This window comes from Marasmius oreades, chromosome 3 (genome assembly GCF_018924745.1).
Source record: "Marasmius oreades isolate 03SP1 chromosome 3, whole genome shotgun sequence".
Taxonomy (NCBI): domain Eukaryota; kingdom Fungi; phylum Basidiomycota; class Agaricomycetes; order Agaricales; family Marasmiaceae; genus Marasmius; species Marasmius oreades.
Genome location: NC_057325.1, coordinates 839,743 through 860,625, shown reverse-complemented (window position 1 = coordinate 860,625; position 20,883 = coordinate 839,743). Strand labels below are relative to the sequence as shown.

Sequence of the window (20,883 nt, the reverse complement as noted above, 5' to 3'; positions counted from 1 at the left end):
TTATGTACGTTGCTGTTGACTCCTGCCTTCACGCTGCATACCTACAAAATCTTCATAGGGCAAGGAGCAAATACTGTCGTTACAGATGAAGACCTATGCCGCAACGGAGTGATGTTTTGTGTAAATCTACGATACACCTGGTGGCTCAACTAGTTTTTGATCGAAAGATGGTCGAGATTCGGAACGGCAGGCACACTGTAGAAGCAGAAGCGGGGAGTTGTGAAGCGCTCTATGGCTAGACCCTGAGTCGCCGCTTTGAAGATAATACACCAGCTCCGAGCGAAGATTCTCTCGCTCATAATCTATGAGTAACCATTTGCATTGCCTTCATCTCAAATACATTCTGACTTATGCACTACGACAGCCTATTCTAATTTCTGTACATATCGATTCGCACCATAACCACGTCCAATTGGAATAAGTTGATCGCCATCCTGGTCGTCCTCGATCCCCCATTATCATCCGCCTGCTACTCCCGCAGTCAAGCCATGTCGTATGATGTATATACCTTGTCGAGAGAAATAAATCGAGCCGTGTCGAGTAAATCGTGAGGCGTCCTGTGCGAGTAATCCGATACCGTTTTAAATCCGTTGTTTTGCAAGCTATAACCAACTCTTTGCTCGCGGCCTCCTTTCCCTTAAGCAGCCGTAATGGCAAGCGGGCGTTTGCTATGGGTGGGGGGGCTCAAGTCGCAACAGTTCACCCAGTCGCCTGAGCTCATCCCCAGAAGGTAGGATAGCTGGAGTCAAAGAGAACGTGTTCGTCTCGGGGTGGTACGTCTGTCCTAACACCGGGAGAGGTCCGAATGACCATATGCCTTTCTCAGGTGCAGTTTTACTAGGCGCGGCGTAGCTGATGGTGATGTCGTTTGTTTCCGTAAAGTCGAGCTGGGGTCACGGGGGGTTCAAACTATTGAAAAACATCGGGTGTAAAGAACGCAACTTACCCGCATGCAATTGGAGACGGTATGGGTAAACATCATACCAGTCTCGAGTCCCTGATCAAACCAGATCAAGAGCTTCTTTTTGGGCGCCATGAAGATCTCTCCAGACAGGACCGCCATCTCATGAACGAACGCAGTGTTGTAACCGTTATCTACAACCGCGTCGACACCGAAGTGGAGGGGGTAGGCATACTGGTTGTGGACCGTGAATGGCTTTGACGGTACCACAGGCCCAGACACAACGCTGAAAGCGCCGTCAACGTCCAAGGTAACTTCCCGGCCTATATTTTTGGTTCACGAAGATCAACTATGGGTAAGCAAAAATCCGTGTAGGGCTTACCAGACGCAATAAGCACTTTTCTGGTGAAGGGCTGTGCGGTTTCACCCACTTCAAACTTCTTCGTCCCGAAGATTAAAAAGCGCTCGTCGAACTCAAAGTCGTTCTGGTACACGATATCCCTAGACAGGGAGTTTAGCCAGTATATCCCGAAACGAGTCAGCGAATCCGACCTACTTTACAGTTTGGAAGGCGACATCGTGTTTGCCGTTAACTTCTTTTGCGATGCAAAGTCTGTATCCAGCCTTCTTGAGTGCGGGGAAAGTGTCTTCGGAGATGAAGATAGTGAGCCTGTACTTGGAGGACATCGTTGAAATGTTTAGTAGAGGTGCTTTGAGATGGGCTGATTGCTGAGTTTCTTCTTCTGTAGAGCTGGAGGTTCATATACTATGCCGCCAAGTGAAGACTTGATTTAGCTCGGAGCTCTACGAGATGATATCAGAACAACACAGTCCTGCCTTGGATTAACACCGAGTCGGCTCTTTAACTCCCCGTACATAGTAGGTGTCGTTGGTTCTGGATTTGGAATAGAAACATAACTTAAGTTCCGACGCTCCACCAGAGGAAGCGAGATAGTAGCACCTGTCAATGACTCAGTATCATATGAACTCGAAATACGAGCTTCCCGAGCCCACTCGTAGTTTCTATTCTACTGCTCCTATTAGATCGGTCCCGACTAGTAAGAGGTGCGGGCAAGAGTAAATGAGGTCTGGTTCCATTCAGATAATTTAGAAAAACAAAGTTCACCCATTACATGAGAAAACCTACTCATCAGCGAAATCGCGTATTATGTGGCGTACTAGCATGTGGCGTACTATGTGGCGATGATGGACCCCAATACCAATACAATCGTCAGTTCAAGCTCACAATTTCATACCGTCATACAATGCGGGTAAAAGTGACCGTATGGCGTGAAAAGAGCTACATACTTGTAGTCAAAACAATTACTTACGGGGTGTAGACAAGGACATGCATTCGAGATGTCCTTCCTTCACATTTCGTGCCTTTCCATTCCGGCGTTAAATCAAGACCGGTCTTGGTTCTAAAGCAAGAGCTCGCGTCATGCGGGGAATTAATTTCCTAATAATAATAATAATGTGGCGGCGTACATGTCTTCATCCGGCAGCCCGATATAAAATTCCCATCCGCAAGGTCCTCCTGGCATACTGGCAATTGCCAGTCCATGCTCATTCACAATTCCATAAAAGTGATTGTATTGCACAGCTACTTGGCGCAGTGTTGGCGTGCATTCGAGACGTCCTTCATTCATCCTTCGTGCCTTTCCTTCCGGCGTTAGATCAAGGCCGTCTCAGTTCTAAAGTAAATTGCAAATCAAGACCTTCGGAGTCCGTGTCATGACTTGTGTATCAGGTATATGAATCCTCAGCAGCGCTCAGCCGGATCTAACTGGTCTCATCACCCAAACCATGTCCGATAACAAGTTCAAGCTCACCGCCTACATCTCCGACGAGTCCTTGACCATACTCAAGCAGGGTGGGTACAAACTTTGCATCGCAAGGGAGGTCAACGGAAAATACAATGTGGTTTTCATATCAGTGATGTAAGTCAGAGTCTCTGACTGGTGCGAGTGACCTTGACTAACACGACGATTAGTGAACATCTGTTCCAGAACGTGTTTGAATTCGAAGAGCAGTATCGAGTCTTTGGCACAAAAAAGTTCGAGGCTGGTGCATTGATAGAGGCCTCCACCAGAAGAAGAGTGCCCATCATGCCAGGTGAGAATTGCCTTCCTAGGTTATTACTCAGCACTTTCCTGAACCCAAAATTACAGGTCAGGAGATCCCTCTGAGTCTCGAGGGTGGTTTTGGCTCTGTTACTGGATACGTAGATCGGTCAAAGCCATTCATGGTCAACAGCAACTATTACCACCCCATCCACTTTGGTGTTGACGCGCTTGTCAGTCAAGACTATGCCGCAATCCATGTTTCTGAAGGACCATACGTGGCCCAAGCAGTCCCTCTCAAGCCCAGTCGGAAGATCATGATCTGGTTCGACAAAGAGCTCGAATCGGGGATGATGATCTACCACACCGTCTATAATTGCATGCATGTAAGCAGCGCTCTTCTAATCCCCCATCCACCATCACCTAAATCCGTAGCCCAGGTCGACTTCACCAACACCAGTGACGTTACGATCAACTACGCGGCGCCAAAAGATGCACCTGCGAAGGGTGTCTGGTCATATGGCGCTCTCCCAATGATGGTGGTCGGACAGACATACGACCCAAGGACGAACAGATTTTATGTGACCCCAGAAGATCTGCCTTCTGCGGATATGTTCGTCAAGATGGCCGAATTGTTGCACCTCGATCCTCCTACCCATCACGGTAGTGCCGGTGAGGTCCACGCCCACAAATGAGGCCGTGAACAAAGAGTTGGGGTTACTGCACGAGCCCATTCGCGACGCGTTTAGGTTCGACAAGATACGGCTTGACTTGAGTGCGGGAGTACGTAGAGGATATTTGGAGAACGAAGGTGTTGGATTTTTGGACCGACTCGATGTGTAAAGACCGGGGCCTCATAGTACTTATAAGTATCTAGTAGATTAGGACAATCTACGGTGGTTGAAACCTCACAGAGCGTGATCCGTGTTCAATGTGAGATAAACGAAGCTTGGTATCGATAACGGATAGGAGACGAGGACGCTCGCGATGGCAGAGAGATGGAGTATCGGTACGAGGATTTAAAATTGTTCGATGCGTTGGGAACAACAGGGGCATATATCGAAGGGAAGGGACTAGAAATGGGAAAGGGATAGTTACGAGTCCTGGTACCTCGGACTCGTCTTGTCGAGGTTGTTTTTTGGTCCGCTTACATGCCGAGTTTATTCCTCATCCGTTGAAGATGAAGACGATACGATGGGCGGTCCACCAACCGCTTCTCTTCGTCTTTAAGTGGATCGTAACTCCTAGCCTGCGTACTCAGATATCCACCCATCGTTTTATCACCACCGCCATCAACCACAAGCCTCTAGCATTCCAGATAACCAGCACTAAGCAACAGGATCTTCCCTCCACGAGATATGCTCCCATTGCCCAATGAGAAGAGGACCTCCATCCAACGCGATACATAGTTTCGTGGTTCCAAGGAATGGATACAATCCGTGAAAGTGGCTGGAGTGAGAGTGTGTTTGAATGATTACGGAACGTTGAAACGTGGTGCAAAGAAAAGGACCCTACATCGAGGACGAACTTCAGCTCGAATTGGTATTCGATAGAACCGGCGAGTAGCGAAACGTGTAACGTGTTCATGGCTGGTAGCCGAATGAGTGATCAGTGTGCATCGACAATGAGGTCCGCTCCGGATACGATGGAACTGTAAGTAAAGTAAACATTGAGGGTGTTGATATATCTCTATACATCCGCACCAGGTGTAGTAGATTTGTACAAAAAATCACCGCATTGCGGCATAGGTCTTCATCTGTACCGACAGTATTTACTCCTAAAAAGATTTTGTAAGTTTCAAGCGGGGTGTTCCAGCGTGAAGGTAGGAGTCAACAGCAACGTACATAATGAATCCTCGACATTCTTCCGTTATATCGTGTAAGACAGCACTAATGCTGCCATGTCCAAGGGGGTCGAATTCGACCTCCATTGAGCCCCTTCTTTCTCAACGCGAGCCTAGAAACGACCTGGATGGGTTTCTCGTATTAACGGTCGAAAGCTCAAGACCTAGACTCAATATGAGAACGAGAATTTTGAGAAGAATATAAGTGCTGTACCTGCGTATCGAGATTCGATATTGAGCTTTAATGCAATTTGCGGCAATTGCTCATCGTCGTCGTGGACGTATGAAAAGCTCGAGGACGGCATTGGTGCCTGCGGTCTGATGCATGATAGTGATACCGTGAACCACGAGCGCCCACAGTTGTGCCACGACGCCCAAGACTGTGACTACCGACTTCGTTCCCACGAATCACCTCTTGCGATGAATCGTTACTGGGTGGAGCGCAGACGTGTAAAACACCGAAAGATGTCGTTGGCGGTTCAGTACTATAAGGTATCAGAAGGATCTGCCACACCGACGCTTTGAATGGGTGAGATCGTATTGAGAGAGAACGAGCTGCTATTCGTCTCGCTGTAGAGCAGGACGCCGATAAAGAATCAGCTAGGTATGTTGTCGAAATTTCTCCCGGATCTCTACTCATTCGAATTCTAGCTTATAGTCTCAAGAACGAATTGTAGCCATGCATACTTCGTCTTCTCCCTCGAGGATGGGCTGATTTCGTTGTCAAGAAGAGACGATTGAAACCCGGAGTCTAATTAGTTAATTGCTGGCTAGTCATATAATGGAAAATTAGTGAAGGACAGAATACCCCCTAGGTTCGTTGCAAATTCGGTGGTAATAGCTGAGCGTTTCGCATTCAACAGATCGCTGAAGGGAATCAAAATCTGGAACTTGGACAAATATTCTCAATGTTTCAAGGCCACTAAATAGGCTTTTCCGCGACGTATTTCCCTGGTTCACATTCTAGGAGTTACGAGTTCCAACCAAACTATATTGTGCTTTTTTCGCAGATACAATCCAGACTTTATAGTACGAGAACCTATCAAACCAATCCAAGAAATCCAACTTCTTCTCCTACCTCCTGTTCCCTCACTCCCATCCTATCGATCAAACCTTGAGGTGTCCTGTACAAGCTATCCGATACCGCATATAAACCTGTAAACCCGAAGGCGACCCCTGAACCGACGACCTATTTTTTTGCCCCGAGCATCGCCGTTCGTGATGGCAAGATGACCACCACTCTCGGAGGGAGGTTCAAGTTGCAACAGCTTGGTCAACTGAACCAGCTCCTCCGCGGTGGGCAGGATAGTCTGGGTCAAAGAAAATGTGTTCGTCTCTGGGTGGTACGTCTGTCCAAGCACCACGAGAGGTCCATATGACCAGACTCCTTTGGCAGGTGCATTGGCTGGTGCCGTGTAGTTGATTGTAATGTCGCTGGTGCTCGTGAAATCGAGCTGAAGGTAACCACGGAGAGGCATTTACTCAGTCAAACATTTGAATTACCACAACGGTGAAAGGTGCAGCTTACCCGAATGGCGTTGGTGATGGCACGCGAGATCATCATGTCCGCCTCGAGATCCTGTTCAAACCAGACCATGAGCTTCTTCTTGGGCGCCAAGAAGACGTCTCCAGACAGAACTGGTTTCTCAGCGACGTAGATCGAGCTATATCCACTACCGACAAGCGCGTCAACACCGAAGTGGATGGGGTCCGTGTACTGATTGTGAACTGTGAATCCCGCTGCAGGATCCACCGCCCCAGATGCAGTGCTAAACACGCCAGCGGAGCTCAATGTGGTCTCTAGACCTGCATTATTGATTCAGGAACTGCAACAATTGCACAAAGCGTGCAGTGCTCACCTCCCAAGATCGGGTTCTTCTTCGTGGATGCCTCTATCAACGCGCCGTCTGAGAACGTGTTCGTGCCAAAGACTCGGTAACGATCTTCGAATCGGAACGTGTTCTGGAACAGGAGTTTGCTAAATGAGAGGGAGTCAGCTACGATAACGCGAAATTTCAAGGTGAGTGAATGTGTTCTTACTTTACACCTTGGAACACGACGTTGAATTTTCCATTTACTTCCTTTGCGATGCAAAGTCTGTATCCGTATTCCTTGAGTAAAGCCAAGGATCCATCGGAGATGTAGACTTTGAGGCTGTACTGGTTGTTAGACATGATTAGAGATGCTGTGAGAAGAGTTAATGCGGCGAGTGCTGCTGAGTATGTTCTGGTCTAGAGCTTAGGGCTTATATACCCCTCATTGGGTTGTGTATCCTCACACATATTAGAGCTCGTAAGTTGTAGTTTGTCGAACTTCACGTGCCAGCGACTAGAGAACCACCGGCGTTGAATCAACGCCGGGTCCAACTTAGTGAGGTAGCGTGTGGAGTTCACTGAGGGTTGAACGTTGAACGTTGACTTTCCGGACAGACATCTCGAATGCACGTCCTTGGCCCAAGAACAATGACTGTATCTTTACTTCTGAACCGCGTAGGATGAATCGCATTCACTGATAATTCGGTGTTTTAATCCGGGAATTGCCGGCGGTTGATATCCAAATACCACTCGCCGTTTTGATCCGGTCCGCAAAAGACATATGTTTGGCCTGGTTGTGGTCGACACAATAATCGCATCTTCAGCGATGTTTTTTTTTTAATTTTATTTTTTTCTGCAGATTTACGTGTTACAAGCCGTCTAGTGCTAAGACACACGGGAGCGCTCGATAGAGCGCTGCCATTCCTTCTCCTTCTATTCTACTTTGCCCAAGCTATGGGCCCCTGGTCTCTTGGTTGTGAAGCTGTTGGTATTGTTGTCGTGTGTAAGTATTGTGTATGATAGTTGGCGTGCCTAACGAGGGCGTGTCGCGGTCATTGATAAAGCATAATGCATGAGGTATGAAAAGAAAGAAAAGGAGGCATATGGTGAGGTTGGATCTGGGGTGCGTGTACGTTGTTTCCTATGCCCGGATCTTCAGCAATGTTCAACGAGTAAGTTACCACTGGCAGTCGTAAGATCATTTTTCCTACATTTTCAAGTCCCGTACTGTTGCCGAGCTGGGCCAGGTTAACTTCTTCGTTCTGCACTTTTCACTTGAGCATTGGCCGATTGGCCTTCAATAAGGTTGCGTCTAGAAGCGTGCAACATAGTAGGATAGTAGGCTGATGAGCACTTCGGGCCGGGACTGGTGGAATGTCAAAGTACCGTTGCCGAGTGCATTGTTGCTCAGGACACTGTCCGTCACCAGCCGACAGTGGCTAGTTTTGACCTTCCCATATCAGCAAAATGACATAATGCTTTTCGCCTTTTTTAGACTTTTTTCGGCTTTTTTGATGGCAGGCAAGTCACAAGACGCTTTTCGTTATGTTTTTAACTACATATAAATAAGAAAAGCCGTAATTACTCTGTAATTCTATTTACTTCTATTTGCACGCGCACACTCGGAACCGACTTGTCCCAAAAAGGACATAGATTGTGGCTTGTCGGCTTTTCCGTATTTTTGGTGGGGAAAAAGCCGAAAAAAGCCGGACAAGCCGGTACTGTATGTTTACTGATGGCCCCCGCCCTCATCCGCCGCCGCCGCCCACGCCCACGATCATGGGACACTGTTGTAATCGATAATCGTATCTATGAACGTGTACGACCGACCCACTGTTTTTCCTGTGTCCGCTACAAATTTGTCGGCCACGCTGTCCACTGGACACACATGTTGTCCATTCCGAGCAACTGAGCGCGTGAGACCGTCTCATTCTGGATCTCAACAATCTGGCTCGTGCTTACCACTCCTGTAAGACTCAAATAGACAAAATCTGCGTCTCAGAACAATAAATACAATGATGTAAAAATGAACTATTTTCAAGAAGGCCATCATGCATCATGTCGCATCACTTCCGAATGCTTCTAGACACAATGTTAAACTTGTTGAAGTGAAAAACAAAATGAAAAAGCTCAGGCTAACCTTAGACTGACCCTGCTCGGCAACGGTACCCCGTGTATGAGATATATCTTATTGGCAAACGTAAATCGTAAATCTTAATTTGCCTTGAAGGCGTTTTCTAGTCCACTGAAAGGGATCCGAATTAGAGTCAAACATTGTTAGCATGAATGCGATTCAAAGGTATATCGGCGATATATCCTACGCGGTTCAGAAGTACTTCAAGGCGGGGCACTACTAGTACCCTTCCGCTGGTTCTATTAGTCTAACTCCGAAACATCGCTTTAACCTTTGAGTCAATGTTCAGATGGAAGTGTCCTCGGACACTTTCTCCAGTTCTCCTCCTTCCGCCGGTGCTGGCATGCCCAAATGTCGATTATTATTCGTTCCGTCAGCTACTGATCACTTCAATTGCTATCAATCGACTCGCTACAAGAGGCGTGGGGCGACTAATATTCTCGGAATTCTCCAAGTCATGGAGTCCGAAGGTCGCAAGTTGCTAGAGGTGCCAGTAGAAGACACAGCCACCCATATATTTAGCGAAGGGCTATAATTGAATAATAGAGTAGAATTAATTAACATCAGGTAGGTACTCGAGAGCACGTGCCTTGCGAGAAAAATACTCAGGAGACTTGGTCTGGAAAAGATACCCAAAAATCTTGGATTCTTGTGGCAATATAGAACTCAGAAGACTAGTCCTGCCGCTGTATATTTAAATGCGGCATGCAAATCACCTTCGGAAGCTTGGCGACGAAGACGACATATCTATCTCAAGCTTCTTGAAGTCTCAGGGGGTTACGAACGGAGACCTTCTGGAAAACTGTCAAGTCGTGAGTCATCATGCGAGCTAACAATCCATGGTTGTACCATGGTCAAGTTGAAAAATACTAGTGTCACAGCATATGCATGTCCGTCAGAATCCCTTTACAAGTGCGTATCCGGCGATCTCAATAGTGGATAAGCTAGTTCCGTTTCTAAACGTAGAATAGGAACTAGAGACTAAATAATACTATATGATATAAACAAGTCTTTGATCATATAAATATATAAGTTCTGCTATATTGTAGGTACTCTACTCGTGCTATATCTCAGTAGGTGGGTTTGCCGGAGGCTGGCTTGGGCGCGCAAAAGAGGGGCATGTGATTTGCCCGTGATCTTACGCGTTGCCCAAAGAACGCCAAACGCGACCAAGGCCAGCCTGAGCGCTCGGGGCACCAAGTGGGCTGAGAAAACGACGGAACCTGTGATGCCCAAATTGAGCACTTGCTCTGACGTACAGGTGCCGGCTTTTAACGAAGCCCAATCTGGACCCCCCAACTGAACAAGTGCGAGATATAGCATACGAAAAATATGATAGAATTAATCTATGAAATTAATCATCAGTTAAGTCCAAACCATCTACGGCGAGGTTTACTACAGAGGTCGGTATACTATTGTTCTTTCTAAAGGTATCGATCTGCTTGTCAATGAGTTGAATACGAGTTGAGGAATAAGCTTTGGATGTAAACTGAGGAATAATAGAAGAAATTTTACGCCAGTAGACTAAGAAGGCGAGAGAATTCCAACCCCCTGTGGCGGCTACGATTTCGGGGGGAACACCAGCCAAGAGAAGTTCAACAGCTCCTCCGATGCGAAAGCTGTGTCCGAATATATGATAAAGAGCGGCGTCTTGCCAGATGCCGCGGCAAAAGTCGAGAAATTCTGTTTTGCTGTACATGGTGGGAGAGCCAAGTTCGTCAATATATGAGAAAAGGGGAAATGAAGAGGGAAGAAGTGAATTGACGCGTAGATGATTGGTGATAGCGTCGAGTGGACAAATGTCATGGAATTCTTTTGGGCGTGAAGTGAGGACAACTTCAGCTCCTTCTTGTTTGGTGGTCTTGGTCCAAGGAATGCGAAAAGTGCATGAATCGTAGCCGTTTGAAAGTTTCTTGAACGACATTGCTGAACTGGATAGAGGTTGGTCGTTGAGTAGAAGGAATTATATATTATACTCACGATTCTTTAGTGACATGATATCTGGGGTCGAACTTTTTGGCTGACAGAATTGTCGTTTCTCCTAAACGTCTACATCCAAAAAAGGTAGTAGTTGCTATAGCCCAAGTGGCAGCGTGCTTTGGGTTGTCGAGGTCTAATTTGCTTTTGAGGACGACTAAATGTTCAATGGAAACGGGCGGCCGTTGTTGTTTCTTGCGGTGAGAGCCTTGCTTCTTGGCTGTGATCCGAGCGAGCTTCACTAGTGGGTCGTCACCATACCATGGGGCGCCGTGATAAACATGCCAGGCTCGTATACCAGAGAGCCAACCTTTGACAGAGGCGATCTCTCCAAGATGCTCTCCGATAAAAGCTGCTAAAAGGGTCTTGTCGGCAGCTGGGAATTGGTAAATATGCGAAAGGGATACTTTATTGCGTAAACTTACGCATTCTGTCTGCTTCGGGGATCTCGTACTTGTCGCAGAACTGAGTAAATCGAAGAGGCCCTGCACCATATGATGATTTTGTACCATCACCGAATGCTCCGGACACTGCCTTCTGCGCAAGTGCCTTTACTTTGGGCGGCCACTTGGATTCTTCTTCTTGTCTCTTCCTTTGCGAGAATTCGGTTTCCCAGGAAAAGATGCGGTCTTTGGCCGGGACTTTTGGTCTGAGAGGGTTCGGTGCATAGCGGTTTTCTTTACGTGGGGTTCTGATAACTGAGGTACTAGGTTGGCTGAAGGAGCGAGGTAAGGGTGCGATTGAAGATGCAGTTGTAACATTAGAAAAAGCAGACAATGATGAAGACTGAGGTACGGTTGTGCGCGGTTCAACCGTCCTCTCATCGGACTTGACCGACGGCGCTCGACGGAGATGCCTAAACATAGGCAAGGATATTGGAGAGAGCCTCAGGTAAACTGAAGGCTTGGGTGAGTTTGTCCTCTGGCCGGCCTAATTCTCCGCGCGAGATAGGGTCGGCTAGATTCTGAGCAGATGCAACATAAACGAGTTCTGGTGTGATATTCAGGGAGTACAGAATAGAGTACATGCGGCGGGTGGAGAGATTGATCCATAGGTTTGGCGAGCGAGACTTAAGCACTGCGCCAATCGCTCCTTGATTATCAGAATTGATAATAACATCCCTGTCTCTTACGTCGGCCTTCTCGGCTAGGTAGTAGACTGCAAGTTCGATGGCGATTGTTTCGAGCCAGCAGATGTCCCGTCCGATTGTGGTGCCTGTGTCCTTCCAATCAGGTTGAAGTCGATATGCAGCCCATTTGCCATCGATAATGATGCCTATTCCCCATGAAGTAGAGGCGTCGACATAGATACCAAGGTCTAGTATTGGTCTTTTAGGGCGAAGTTGTCTGTAAAAGGTGGCGTCGGAAAGTACTATTGACCACCATTGTATATCTTCTTTAACTGATCTGGGAACCCATCTACGTATAAAACGGTCACCTCTAAAGGTGGCACCGAAATTGGAGAGTGAAGCCAGATGTGTACGACCCTCTCTATAGATGAAGGCGCAATGACATAGTGTACCGTGGATCCTGTCTATTTCTTCTAGCGGACACTGTACACCACTATATCGATCGGCGAAGGAGGAGATCCGATATAGATACTTTTGGCGCTTTGCTTCAGGGAGGGATACTCTTCGTCTGGGAAGATCCCATAGAAAGCCGAGGAATACTGTGAGCCAGACGAAGAACTGGTCACCCTTGGTGGGATGCCATGGAGTACGAAGGCAGCTGATGCGTTCCATCATGTTGGGTTTATCGTAATCGTAGCGAAACAGGGATATATCGGGGTCGTCGGGGTCGAAAGGAAGTAGAGTCTGAGGATCGAATGGAAACGAGGAGTGAGGGTGTTGCAAAAGATTGATCTCGATGTATGATCCGTCGGTTAGTTTGCGTTGTCTGGGACAACGACCGACGATAATATCATCCTCGTACTTTTTGATTGGTTGTATCCCCTCTGCTCGCCAGATATCGACCATCGCATTTGCTATCATTCCAGAATTCGAACTGGCTGAAGCGGCTCCAAACGGGAAGTTGTTATCAATGTAGAATTCACCTGGATTCCCTTGAACTACCAGGAATGGCTTATGATGCGGTAGCACTGGGCAGGTCCGGTGAAATTTGGCAATGTCAACTGTACAAGCTTGAAAGCCCTCTGGGGCGCAAGCGACCTGATAAATGAATGAGCTACTGTGCTCGGTAGACTTTGTATGATTGACCCTGTACTCGACTGTCGAGTACGGCAAGAATGAAGAGGCCCTGTACCCATCTATTAGGTGCGGCAAAAAATTTGGCCCTATATCCCTCTGTGGGGTACGGCGAGATTGACTAGTAAGAGAGATGCCCGACTGTCGAGTGCGACGTGCTCGAGATCATGTGGGTCTGAGTGCCTGAACGATCCAGACTCGCAATGCATCCCGTAAGGATGAGACGGTTGTATCGGAATTTAAAGGTGTGAAGAAATACTTACCATGTCGGCGAAGCCGGTGGCCATGTCGAAATGTGTAGGAAAGTCAATTTTGTCAATGAAAAAGTTCACGGCAGGAAGGAGGCGAGAGTCCTTGGAAAGATGTCGGCATATTCTCTTTTTCATCGGAAGACCTGGTCCTTGATCTTGGACTGCCACGATGAAAGGGGAGGCGTAGAACGCGCCACCCATAATCTGTTCCATAATCTCTTTGGTATAAGGGCCAGAAAAACGAGCGTCTTTAAGCTCGTCGGTGATGTATTCAGTCATTGTTTCGGGGTGCTCAAGGCAGGATTTATTGTTTGGTATGATGATAGTGGTATCGAGGATGGGCATTGCGCCTAGCGGAAAACCGTTACGAAGGTTGTCTATGAGAAGAGGATAGTGTTGGAAGAGGTTATGAAGTTTAAGTTTTTGCAGGAAGGCCGAGGGATCGTATGGAGTGATGATGCGAGAAAAAAGATCCAGAAGTTCGGGTGGAGTGGATTTTGGATGTACGCGGCGGTGAATGAGAGAGGAAAAATTGGTATACTTTAAAGGTGGATGGCGAGCCATTTCGAGCCATTCAGCGACGCTCGCTGGGTTTCTGTTGGCACTTCCAGCTGAGGGCGTAGTGTTCTGATCTTCCACAGAACGAGCAGACGTGCTCCGCTTTACAGTCAGAGCATTTGCCGTCTCTGTCGCCTTTGCTAGTGCCGAAGATATTGAATCTTCCACAGAGGGGTTTGTTGGAGGTCGGGTGGTAGAGCATTTTGGACCTGAGGCTTGCCCAGAGCGGAGAAGGGTCCGACGTGCTGTGTGTCTTCGCCGAGTGTCCCCGGAGTGAGCAAGCGATGCAATGGAGGTCCGAGGATGGGCCGCCTCCATTGCCAGACCGAAAGGGCTTGCGAGTGCGAAAGTCCTTTGAGTCGTCGTCGCGGTTTGGATATGACCTGCGCTTTCGCGACTCGTCTTCACGGAACCTCGCCATCTTCGCTTCGAGGTCAGCCCACCTCGCCTCTGCGGCCATCTCACCGTCCGCTTTTGCCTGCATGAGGATCCATTGATCGTCGTATGCCTGTCTGCTAAACTTCACCATACTTTCGAAACGTTTTTGTCGAAGTTCGAGTTCGACTGGCTTCCACCATTTGTAATACTTCTTCGAGTCTGGCTTGTTCTTGAAATAGAGGCAGTGAGCGTGCATAAACATGTAATGAATGCCTTTCTCCCCTTTAGAGTCCCTGATGGCCTCAAATCTGCAGAGGCCATCCATGGCTTCAATACAGTCGTAAGCGTCGGGAAGACCTTCGAAAGCGTCGTCGGGTTTGATTTTGAGTTTACTGAGGAGGTCGTCGAGGTCGAGGATGGTGGCTTTCTTGTCTGAGCGAAGAATCGACGCGACTTTTTTTTGTCTTGATACTAGCGAGTTCTCGGACTATGATCTTGAGATTGTCAGGGAGGAAGATGCCGAGAGGAGGGGATTTTCTGGGATTGTGGTTTAGTGAGATAATAAGGTCTGTAGGAAAATCAATTTCGGGAGAATCCATTGAGCTATACTCGACTTCTTCGAAATCGAGAGCATATAGTCTGCTCTGGTCTCCCTCGTCAGATGAAGCCTTTGGCTCCATCTTCTTCTGTTCTTCTAGCAGCTCCTTGTATACCTTGCCTTCAAGATAAGGCTTCGCCTCCTCTAGTCTTTCCTTCGAATCTACCAGCTCTTGATATTCGTCTGTCGAGAGATCCCATACCGAAGCTTGAGGAGAGGCTGGATCCGGGGAGTCTCCTTGCAAAAAAGCTAAATCTTTCATCCTACGCTCCTCGTTCTTGGCCTTGATTTCGTGGATCTTCTTAATTTTCGGAATTATCGCCAATTTGCTGAAAAGAGTTCTGGCGAGGTCCGAGACGCGTGTTCGAGATTGTCGCTCGTTATTGGATAAAGAATTTTGTTTGACTAATAGCTCCTTTTGTTGAATAGTAAGAGGTTGAGAAGGTTCGATTCCGGTCATGATGAAGAGTAATACAACAAAAATGTCGAGAGCAGTGAGATGAGCGCAGGAGGTAAGTCGACTGACGCGTCAGCTACGCTTATCTCACTGCCACTATCTTATCCTCCGATTTGAGCCTCGTACCTCGGCTCAAATCTAGGATATCTGCATTAGTTTATGGGTGGCGCATATGTCTGATGCGGGAACGGCGAACGATTCACATCACTAACGACGTGCATTCAAGATGTCTTTCTGGATTAAAGTCAACGGAAAGTACTGAGAATTTCGGCTCAGTGAACCCGGCGTTGAATCAACGCCGGTTCTCTAAACATGAAGTTTGACAAGTTGCAAGTTACGCACCCGTATCATGTGTGAGGATACACAACCCACTGAGAGGTATATAAGCCATAAACTGTAGGCCAGAAAATACTCAGCAGCACTCGCCGCATTAACTCTTCTCACAACATCTCTAATCATGTCTGACAACCAGTACGGCCTCAAAGTCTACATCTCCGACGAATCCTTGACTGCGCTCAAGGAGTACGGATACAGACTTTGCATCGCAAAGGAAGTAAATGGAAAATTCAACGTCGTGTTCCAAGGTGTAAAGTAAGAACACATTCACTCACCTTGAAATTTCGCGTTATCGTAGCTGACTCCCTCTCATTTAGCAAACTCCTGTTCCAGAACACGTTCCGATTCGAAGATCGCTACCGAGTCTTTGGCACGAACACGTTCTCAGACGGCGCGTTGATAGAGGCATCCACGAAGAAGAACCCGATCTTGGGAGGTGAGCACTGCACGCTTTGTGCGATTGTAGCAGTTCCCTGAATCAATAATGCAGGTCAAGAGATCACATTGAGCTCCGCTGGCGTGTTTGGCCCTGCATCTGGGGCGGTGGATCCTGCAGCGGGATTTACCGTTCACAACGAGTACACGGACCCCATCCACTTCGGTGTTGACGCGCTCGTCGGTAGTGAATACAGCTCCATCTACGTCGCTGAGAAACCAGTTCTGTCTGGAGACGTCTTCTTGACGCCCAAGAAGAAGCTCTTGGTCTGGTTCGAGCAGAATCTCGAGACGGACATGATGATCTCGCGCGCCATCACCAACTCCATTCGGGTAAGCAGCATCACCGTTGTGGGGTTTCAACCATTTGACTGAGAAATGCCTCTCCGCGTTACCTTCAGCTCGATTTCACGAGCACCAGCGACATTACAATCAACTACACGGCGCCAGCCAATGCACCTGCGAAAGGAGTCTGGTCATATGGACCTCTCGTGGTGCTTGGACAGACGTACCACCCAGAGACGAACACATTTTCTTTGACCCAGACTATCCTGCCCACCGCGGAGGAGCTGGTTCAGTTGACCAAGCTGTTGCAACTTGAACCTCCCTCCGAGAGTGGTGGTCATCTTGCCATCACGAATGGTGATGCTCGGGGCAAAAAATAAATCGTCAATTCAGGGCTCGCCTTCTGGTTCAACGGGATTATATACGGTATCGGACAGCTCGTACAGAACAGCTCACAGTTTCATCGACTTGGCTTGATTGACTTCCCCTCGACAAGTAGGATATAACCTGAGGGAACAGGAGGAATGGGATTTCTTGGATTGATTTGATATGTTTTCATAGTATAAAGTCTGGATTGTACCTGCGAAACAAGCACAATATATTTTCGTTGCAACTCTCTATTCGAGCGGAGAAGAGTCGTAGGCTCGGCGGATCGGTATCGAGTTCGGCAGCACAGGAATGTGATGATTGCACAAGCGCCATATAAATGTCCGGTAAACTGTGGAAAGTTTGATATGTAGTGAAGGAACCTTCGCAACCCGTGGATCCGACATGATGTCGAAAATTTCATAAATGACGACCGGATAGGGAGGGCACACAAAAGTCTCCCGAAAAAGCAAAGAACGGAGTTTCCCTCATCCGGACGAAGACTATATCGTCAACTCGGAACCTTCCGTTAAAGTTCCCAGATCCCTGCGTTGCCATCCTCCGACCTTGTGTTCTCGAGCTCTTCGTGTTGATGCTACGATGACCGGTTTAGATATCGTCAAAGATGTATGTCATCACGTACCAGACTTTGCATACAAACGAGACTCCTCTGAGGTCCGATCGATCTTCCTCTGCCCCCGTCAACCGCTAACAAGCTCCAGCTGATCATGATCCACTATTCAGAAGAGGCGAGCCGCTTTCAGAATAGGACCAGCTTCTGGGTTCTCGGCTTGGAACGTTGTGCCAAATCGGAATAGATCACCCTTTCTATCCTTGATGTAACCGATTCCATGGGAGGCTGGCAAATAAAATGCGATAGTGATGGCTCCCTCGGTACGAAGGTATCGTTCGAATGCGAGCAATCGCGTTCAGTAAGGATTCTTGTCGAAGGAACAAGAGACGGACGGGTTGGAATGCCGTGCGGGTTGGATGGAAATGGGTTCTCGATGGACGGGGAAGGAGGTCCATTACTCGTAGGGTCGGATGGATACGACATCGCATTCGGTAGGTGGAAAGGAATTGGTGAAGGTTCTGGTCAGCCGCGGTGGTTGAGGACGACGAGGATTCCTAAAGTGTCCCTCGGCCGTGGCAACCTCACTACGCCACCAGACCAGTTTTGACGTTCTGATCCACGAGCGTCCAGGATTCTGAGTAGCCACTACAAGCCCACTGAACCACGTTCCCCACCATACCGTCAACAAGACACCTTTCCGAATCCCATGCTGATGCATGAGGGTGTCGTACCGGTGTCGTAGCGAGTGGCGACGGGTAGGAGCGAGCGTGAGTGCTGGTATGCGAAACATAGCGCTCTTTTCCCATCCTGGCAAACATGCTCTGAGGATGAGCCAGAGGGCTCGTCAATGTCTCTTCATCATTACAGGCCTCGTAATTCCCTTGTGGTTTTCTAGACGAGGAAAGCATGAGATGAAGTATTGGAAGTCCATTGTTACATACCTGTTTGGCCCTTTAATATTCTACATGAGAGACAACAGTCTTCTGTATTTCTCCGTCAAATCGCGTACAGGACACGGCGTTCTATAGTGAACGGAAAAGTTAATAACGTAAACAACTAGCTCAGATTGAGTGAGCACCGAAAACATACCCATTCTGACCTGCGGCACCTTCTTTCGTGTTGACAGCGCAGATGCTGCAATTTCCAATATCGTAGTCATATTCCTTCTTTTAATGTGTTTTTCTGAAACCGCAGAATGATTTATGCATGGCTTCGTCGTCGAGAATGTTCAAGGCGAGCCTATGAACGAGAATCAGAATAAGAGGATAAATTCACAGAAAGTTTTTAGCATGTTACGAGTTTGTGGCTGTGATCCACGTTTTCTTTCTCTCAAATGAGCGCCCACAATCGAAACGCAGCCACATGTACAGCCAACGGGCTTCTGCAGCTGAGCGCTGAATGTTGAACGTTGAACCCTCGGAGTCCACGAAGTCCAGGCCTCCAGAAATGCACCATCCTAACAGCTTTCGTTCTCTTAACTTGCATTACTCGCACCACTAGTTTCAATAGGTTATGACCCTTCAGGATTTCGGAGAGCGGTTAAAATGTAAGGATGAACCTTGGTGGAAAGAGGTGTCGGTGAGCATAAGGTTCTCAATTTTTCGATTGGCCATGCCTTATAACACATGAACCAGAACAACAGTACGGCGGCTAACATTAGTAGCAACCAGACGACATGAAAATAAAGTTGGATCACGCCGTCCGTTCAAATTGGCCGCTAGTTTCCTCAACATTCTTCAGGCGACGAGTGTATCAAAATCCGACGCTCGTGGTTCGTACGTTCCTTGGTCGGCATACTGGGCCCCTAGCATCGCCGAGTGGGCCGAGTTGTACATCTGCGGCGAGAGAAGAAGAGTAGAAGAAGCCTGAGTGTAGCTTTTGTCGTGTTAAGAATAGAAAGGGGGGGTCGTGACCAGCTACTTCGTGCCTATCAAACTACTTAGTAGTACTCTGATACATAGACGACATCAAGTCAATATGCTGTTTCTCCACTGGGGTTTGCTGAAAACGCTCACCACACGCGAGAAGGTTGAACGTTTGAACGGTGGCTCTCCAAGTCTCCCGAAGTACGTACGACTGGCTTTGCTCTATGCTACTAGCTAATCTAACACCTGTTCAACGCATAGATTTTAACGGTTATAGCCATAAAGCCTCGCAAGAACACATCCCCACTTCGTGGTACCTTGGAAGTTTGGAAACGATCGAGCACAACAAACCAGCCCGGAGTGCGGTGCCAACTCGAATTCGACCTGGGGTTGACTGACAAGGAGTCTTACTGTGCCTGCCTGGCTGATCAACTGCGACTCTTTACCCACGACTATCTCATGGACAACTCTGCCGCCAACGAAGCAAGAAGCAAATACCTGAAGCACCTCGGTGAGGAACAGCCTGTGGTTGTCAATGACTTGAGCTAGCCGGTCTCATTGACAAGCCGTTGACAATCCCGACGGATCTCCTCAAACACTGGCTCACGAACCCTAAAATGGCGACCAACATGAATAAAACTGGAACACAGAAATATGACTTAGGTGGATTTGGACTTGATCCTCCCACATTCATGCAACCTGAGGGAGGATTGAGGCATGGCGAGTTTGATTGATTGTGGAGGTGATTCGCTGTGGCCAAGGTGAGTGGTCTTCGAGCAAGTTGTCTCGAAATCTGAGCACTTCTGATGCTCTGTAGTGTTTGTAGGTCGCCATGCAAGTGTCCCTACCCACTCCAGCCCCCCGTTGTTCCTGAATCTGTTACCTAGAACTCTGAAGTCCGGTTCTCACTGTTTACATTAATGTCGTTCATTCATCCATGTCAGGTTGACCCTCGCTCACCGTTGTAATTTTGCGAAGCAGTTTCTAGTACGGAGAGCAAATGGTGAGTTTGAGTTGCTTCCACATATTATGGTGAAACGAGAAGGAATAGAACAAAGTATGAATTGCAGCATAATAATACAATAGCATTTTGAATGAGAGCTCCTTAATGGTCATTGAAAAAAGTCTCGACTGGTTGATGTATTCCCTCCCAAGCTCTAATCCTCTCCTTCATCTTCCTCACGGCCCAACAATTGGCTCAGATAGGGACCATCAATTGGACCTACAGGGTGGCGTTAATACTAGAAGAAGAAGAAAGCAGAAGCCTGCACGTCCTGCTGATCCCACCGAGCCTTGCCTCGGTACGCAGCAACAGCTGGTCTGGGGGGAGGCACGGTCGACGTGGACGAAACGTTGGTAGCTGTCGAGGTGGCATGTTATAGCGCTATCCGCCAAGGTGTAGTCCAAGGAGAAGCCAGGTATTTTCCTGGGGTTGATTGACCAACGGATCCTGTGGAGAAAGAAAGAGGCTTCGAAGTGGTGGTGGTAAATATTTTGGACGGAGTTGCCTTGGAGGACAAAAGTCAAATGAATCAACAGTTCCAGTGCGTTGGACGGAAAACGTAGTTGGGGGAGATGATGCTACTCGGACGTTGCGCAGGCGAAGGCGACATGACCAATCCTTGTTTTTGCTTCAGTGGCGACAAATGAGCGGGGGGTATAAATGCTCTTGGATGTTTTATAGCGTATGGTCCTTCCACTTTGTTGTACGAGCACAATACGGTGATGATCACCTCTATTCGAGACTTCGTTAGTCGAGCTACCGGCGGTAACGAAACGTTCACTCACCAAACAACGATATTCCCCACCACCAGTAGCCTAACGGAACGTCGCCATCTCCATATC

General features: G+C 47.9%; 4 protein-coding genes across 4 annotated transcripts; 2 read left to right on the top strand and 2 right to left on the bottom strand.

Moving 5' to 3' along the window:
• Positions 1–668: 668 nt before the first annotated feature.
• On the bottom strand, positions 669–1,588 carry E1B28_005584 (uncharacterized protein; the record flags this gene model as incomplete). Its single annotated transcript, XM_043150153.1, has 4 exons — positions 669–887; positions 947–1,224; positions 1,284–1,402; positions 1,458–1,588. The coding sequence occupies 4 exons, from the start codon at positions 1,586–1,588 to the stop codon at positions 669–671; spliced, it is 747 nt and encodes a 248-aa protein (XP_043011238.1).
• A 1,119-nt stretch (positions 1,589–2,707) lies between these two features.
• On the top strand, positions 2,708–3,659 carry E1B28_005583 (uncharacterized protein; the record flags this gene model as incomplete). Its single annotated transcript, XM_043150152.1, has 3 exons — positions 2,708–2,841; positions 2,895–3,016; positions 3,073–3,659. 3 exons carry the CDS (start codon positions 2,708–2,710, stop codon positions 3,657–3,659), a joined length of 843 nt encoding a protein of 280 aa, XP_043011237.1.
• Positions 3,660–5,940: 2,281 nt separating this feature from the next.
• E1B28_005582 (uncharacterized protein) lies at positions 5,941–6,981 on the bottom strand (the record flags this gene model as incomplete). Its single annotated transcript, XM_043150151.1, has 4 exons — positions 5,941–6,261; positions 6,336–6,613; positions 6,667–6,785; positions 6,848–6,981. 4 exons carry the CDS (start codon positions 6,979–6,981, stop codon positions 5,941–5,943), a joined length of 852 nt encoding a protein of 283 aa, XP_043011236.1.
• An 8,653-nt stretch (positions 6,982–15,634) lies between these two features.
• E1B28_005581 (uncharacterized protein) lies at positions 15,635–16,613 on the top strand (the record flags this gene model as incomplete). The annotated part of the gene is made up of 4 exons (XM_043150150.1): positions 15,635–15,768; positions 15,831–15,949; positions 16,004–16,281; positions 16,350–16,613. The coding sequence occupies 4 exons, from the start codon at positions 15,635–15,637 to the stop codon at positions 16,611–16,613; spliced, it is 795 nt and encodes a 264-aa protein (XP_043011235.1).
• Between the last annotated feature and the right edge of the window lie 4,270 nt (positions 16,614–20,883).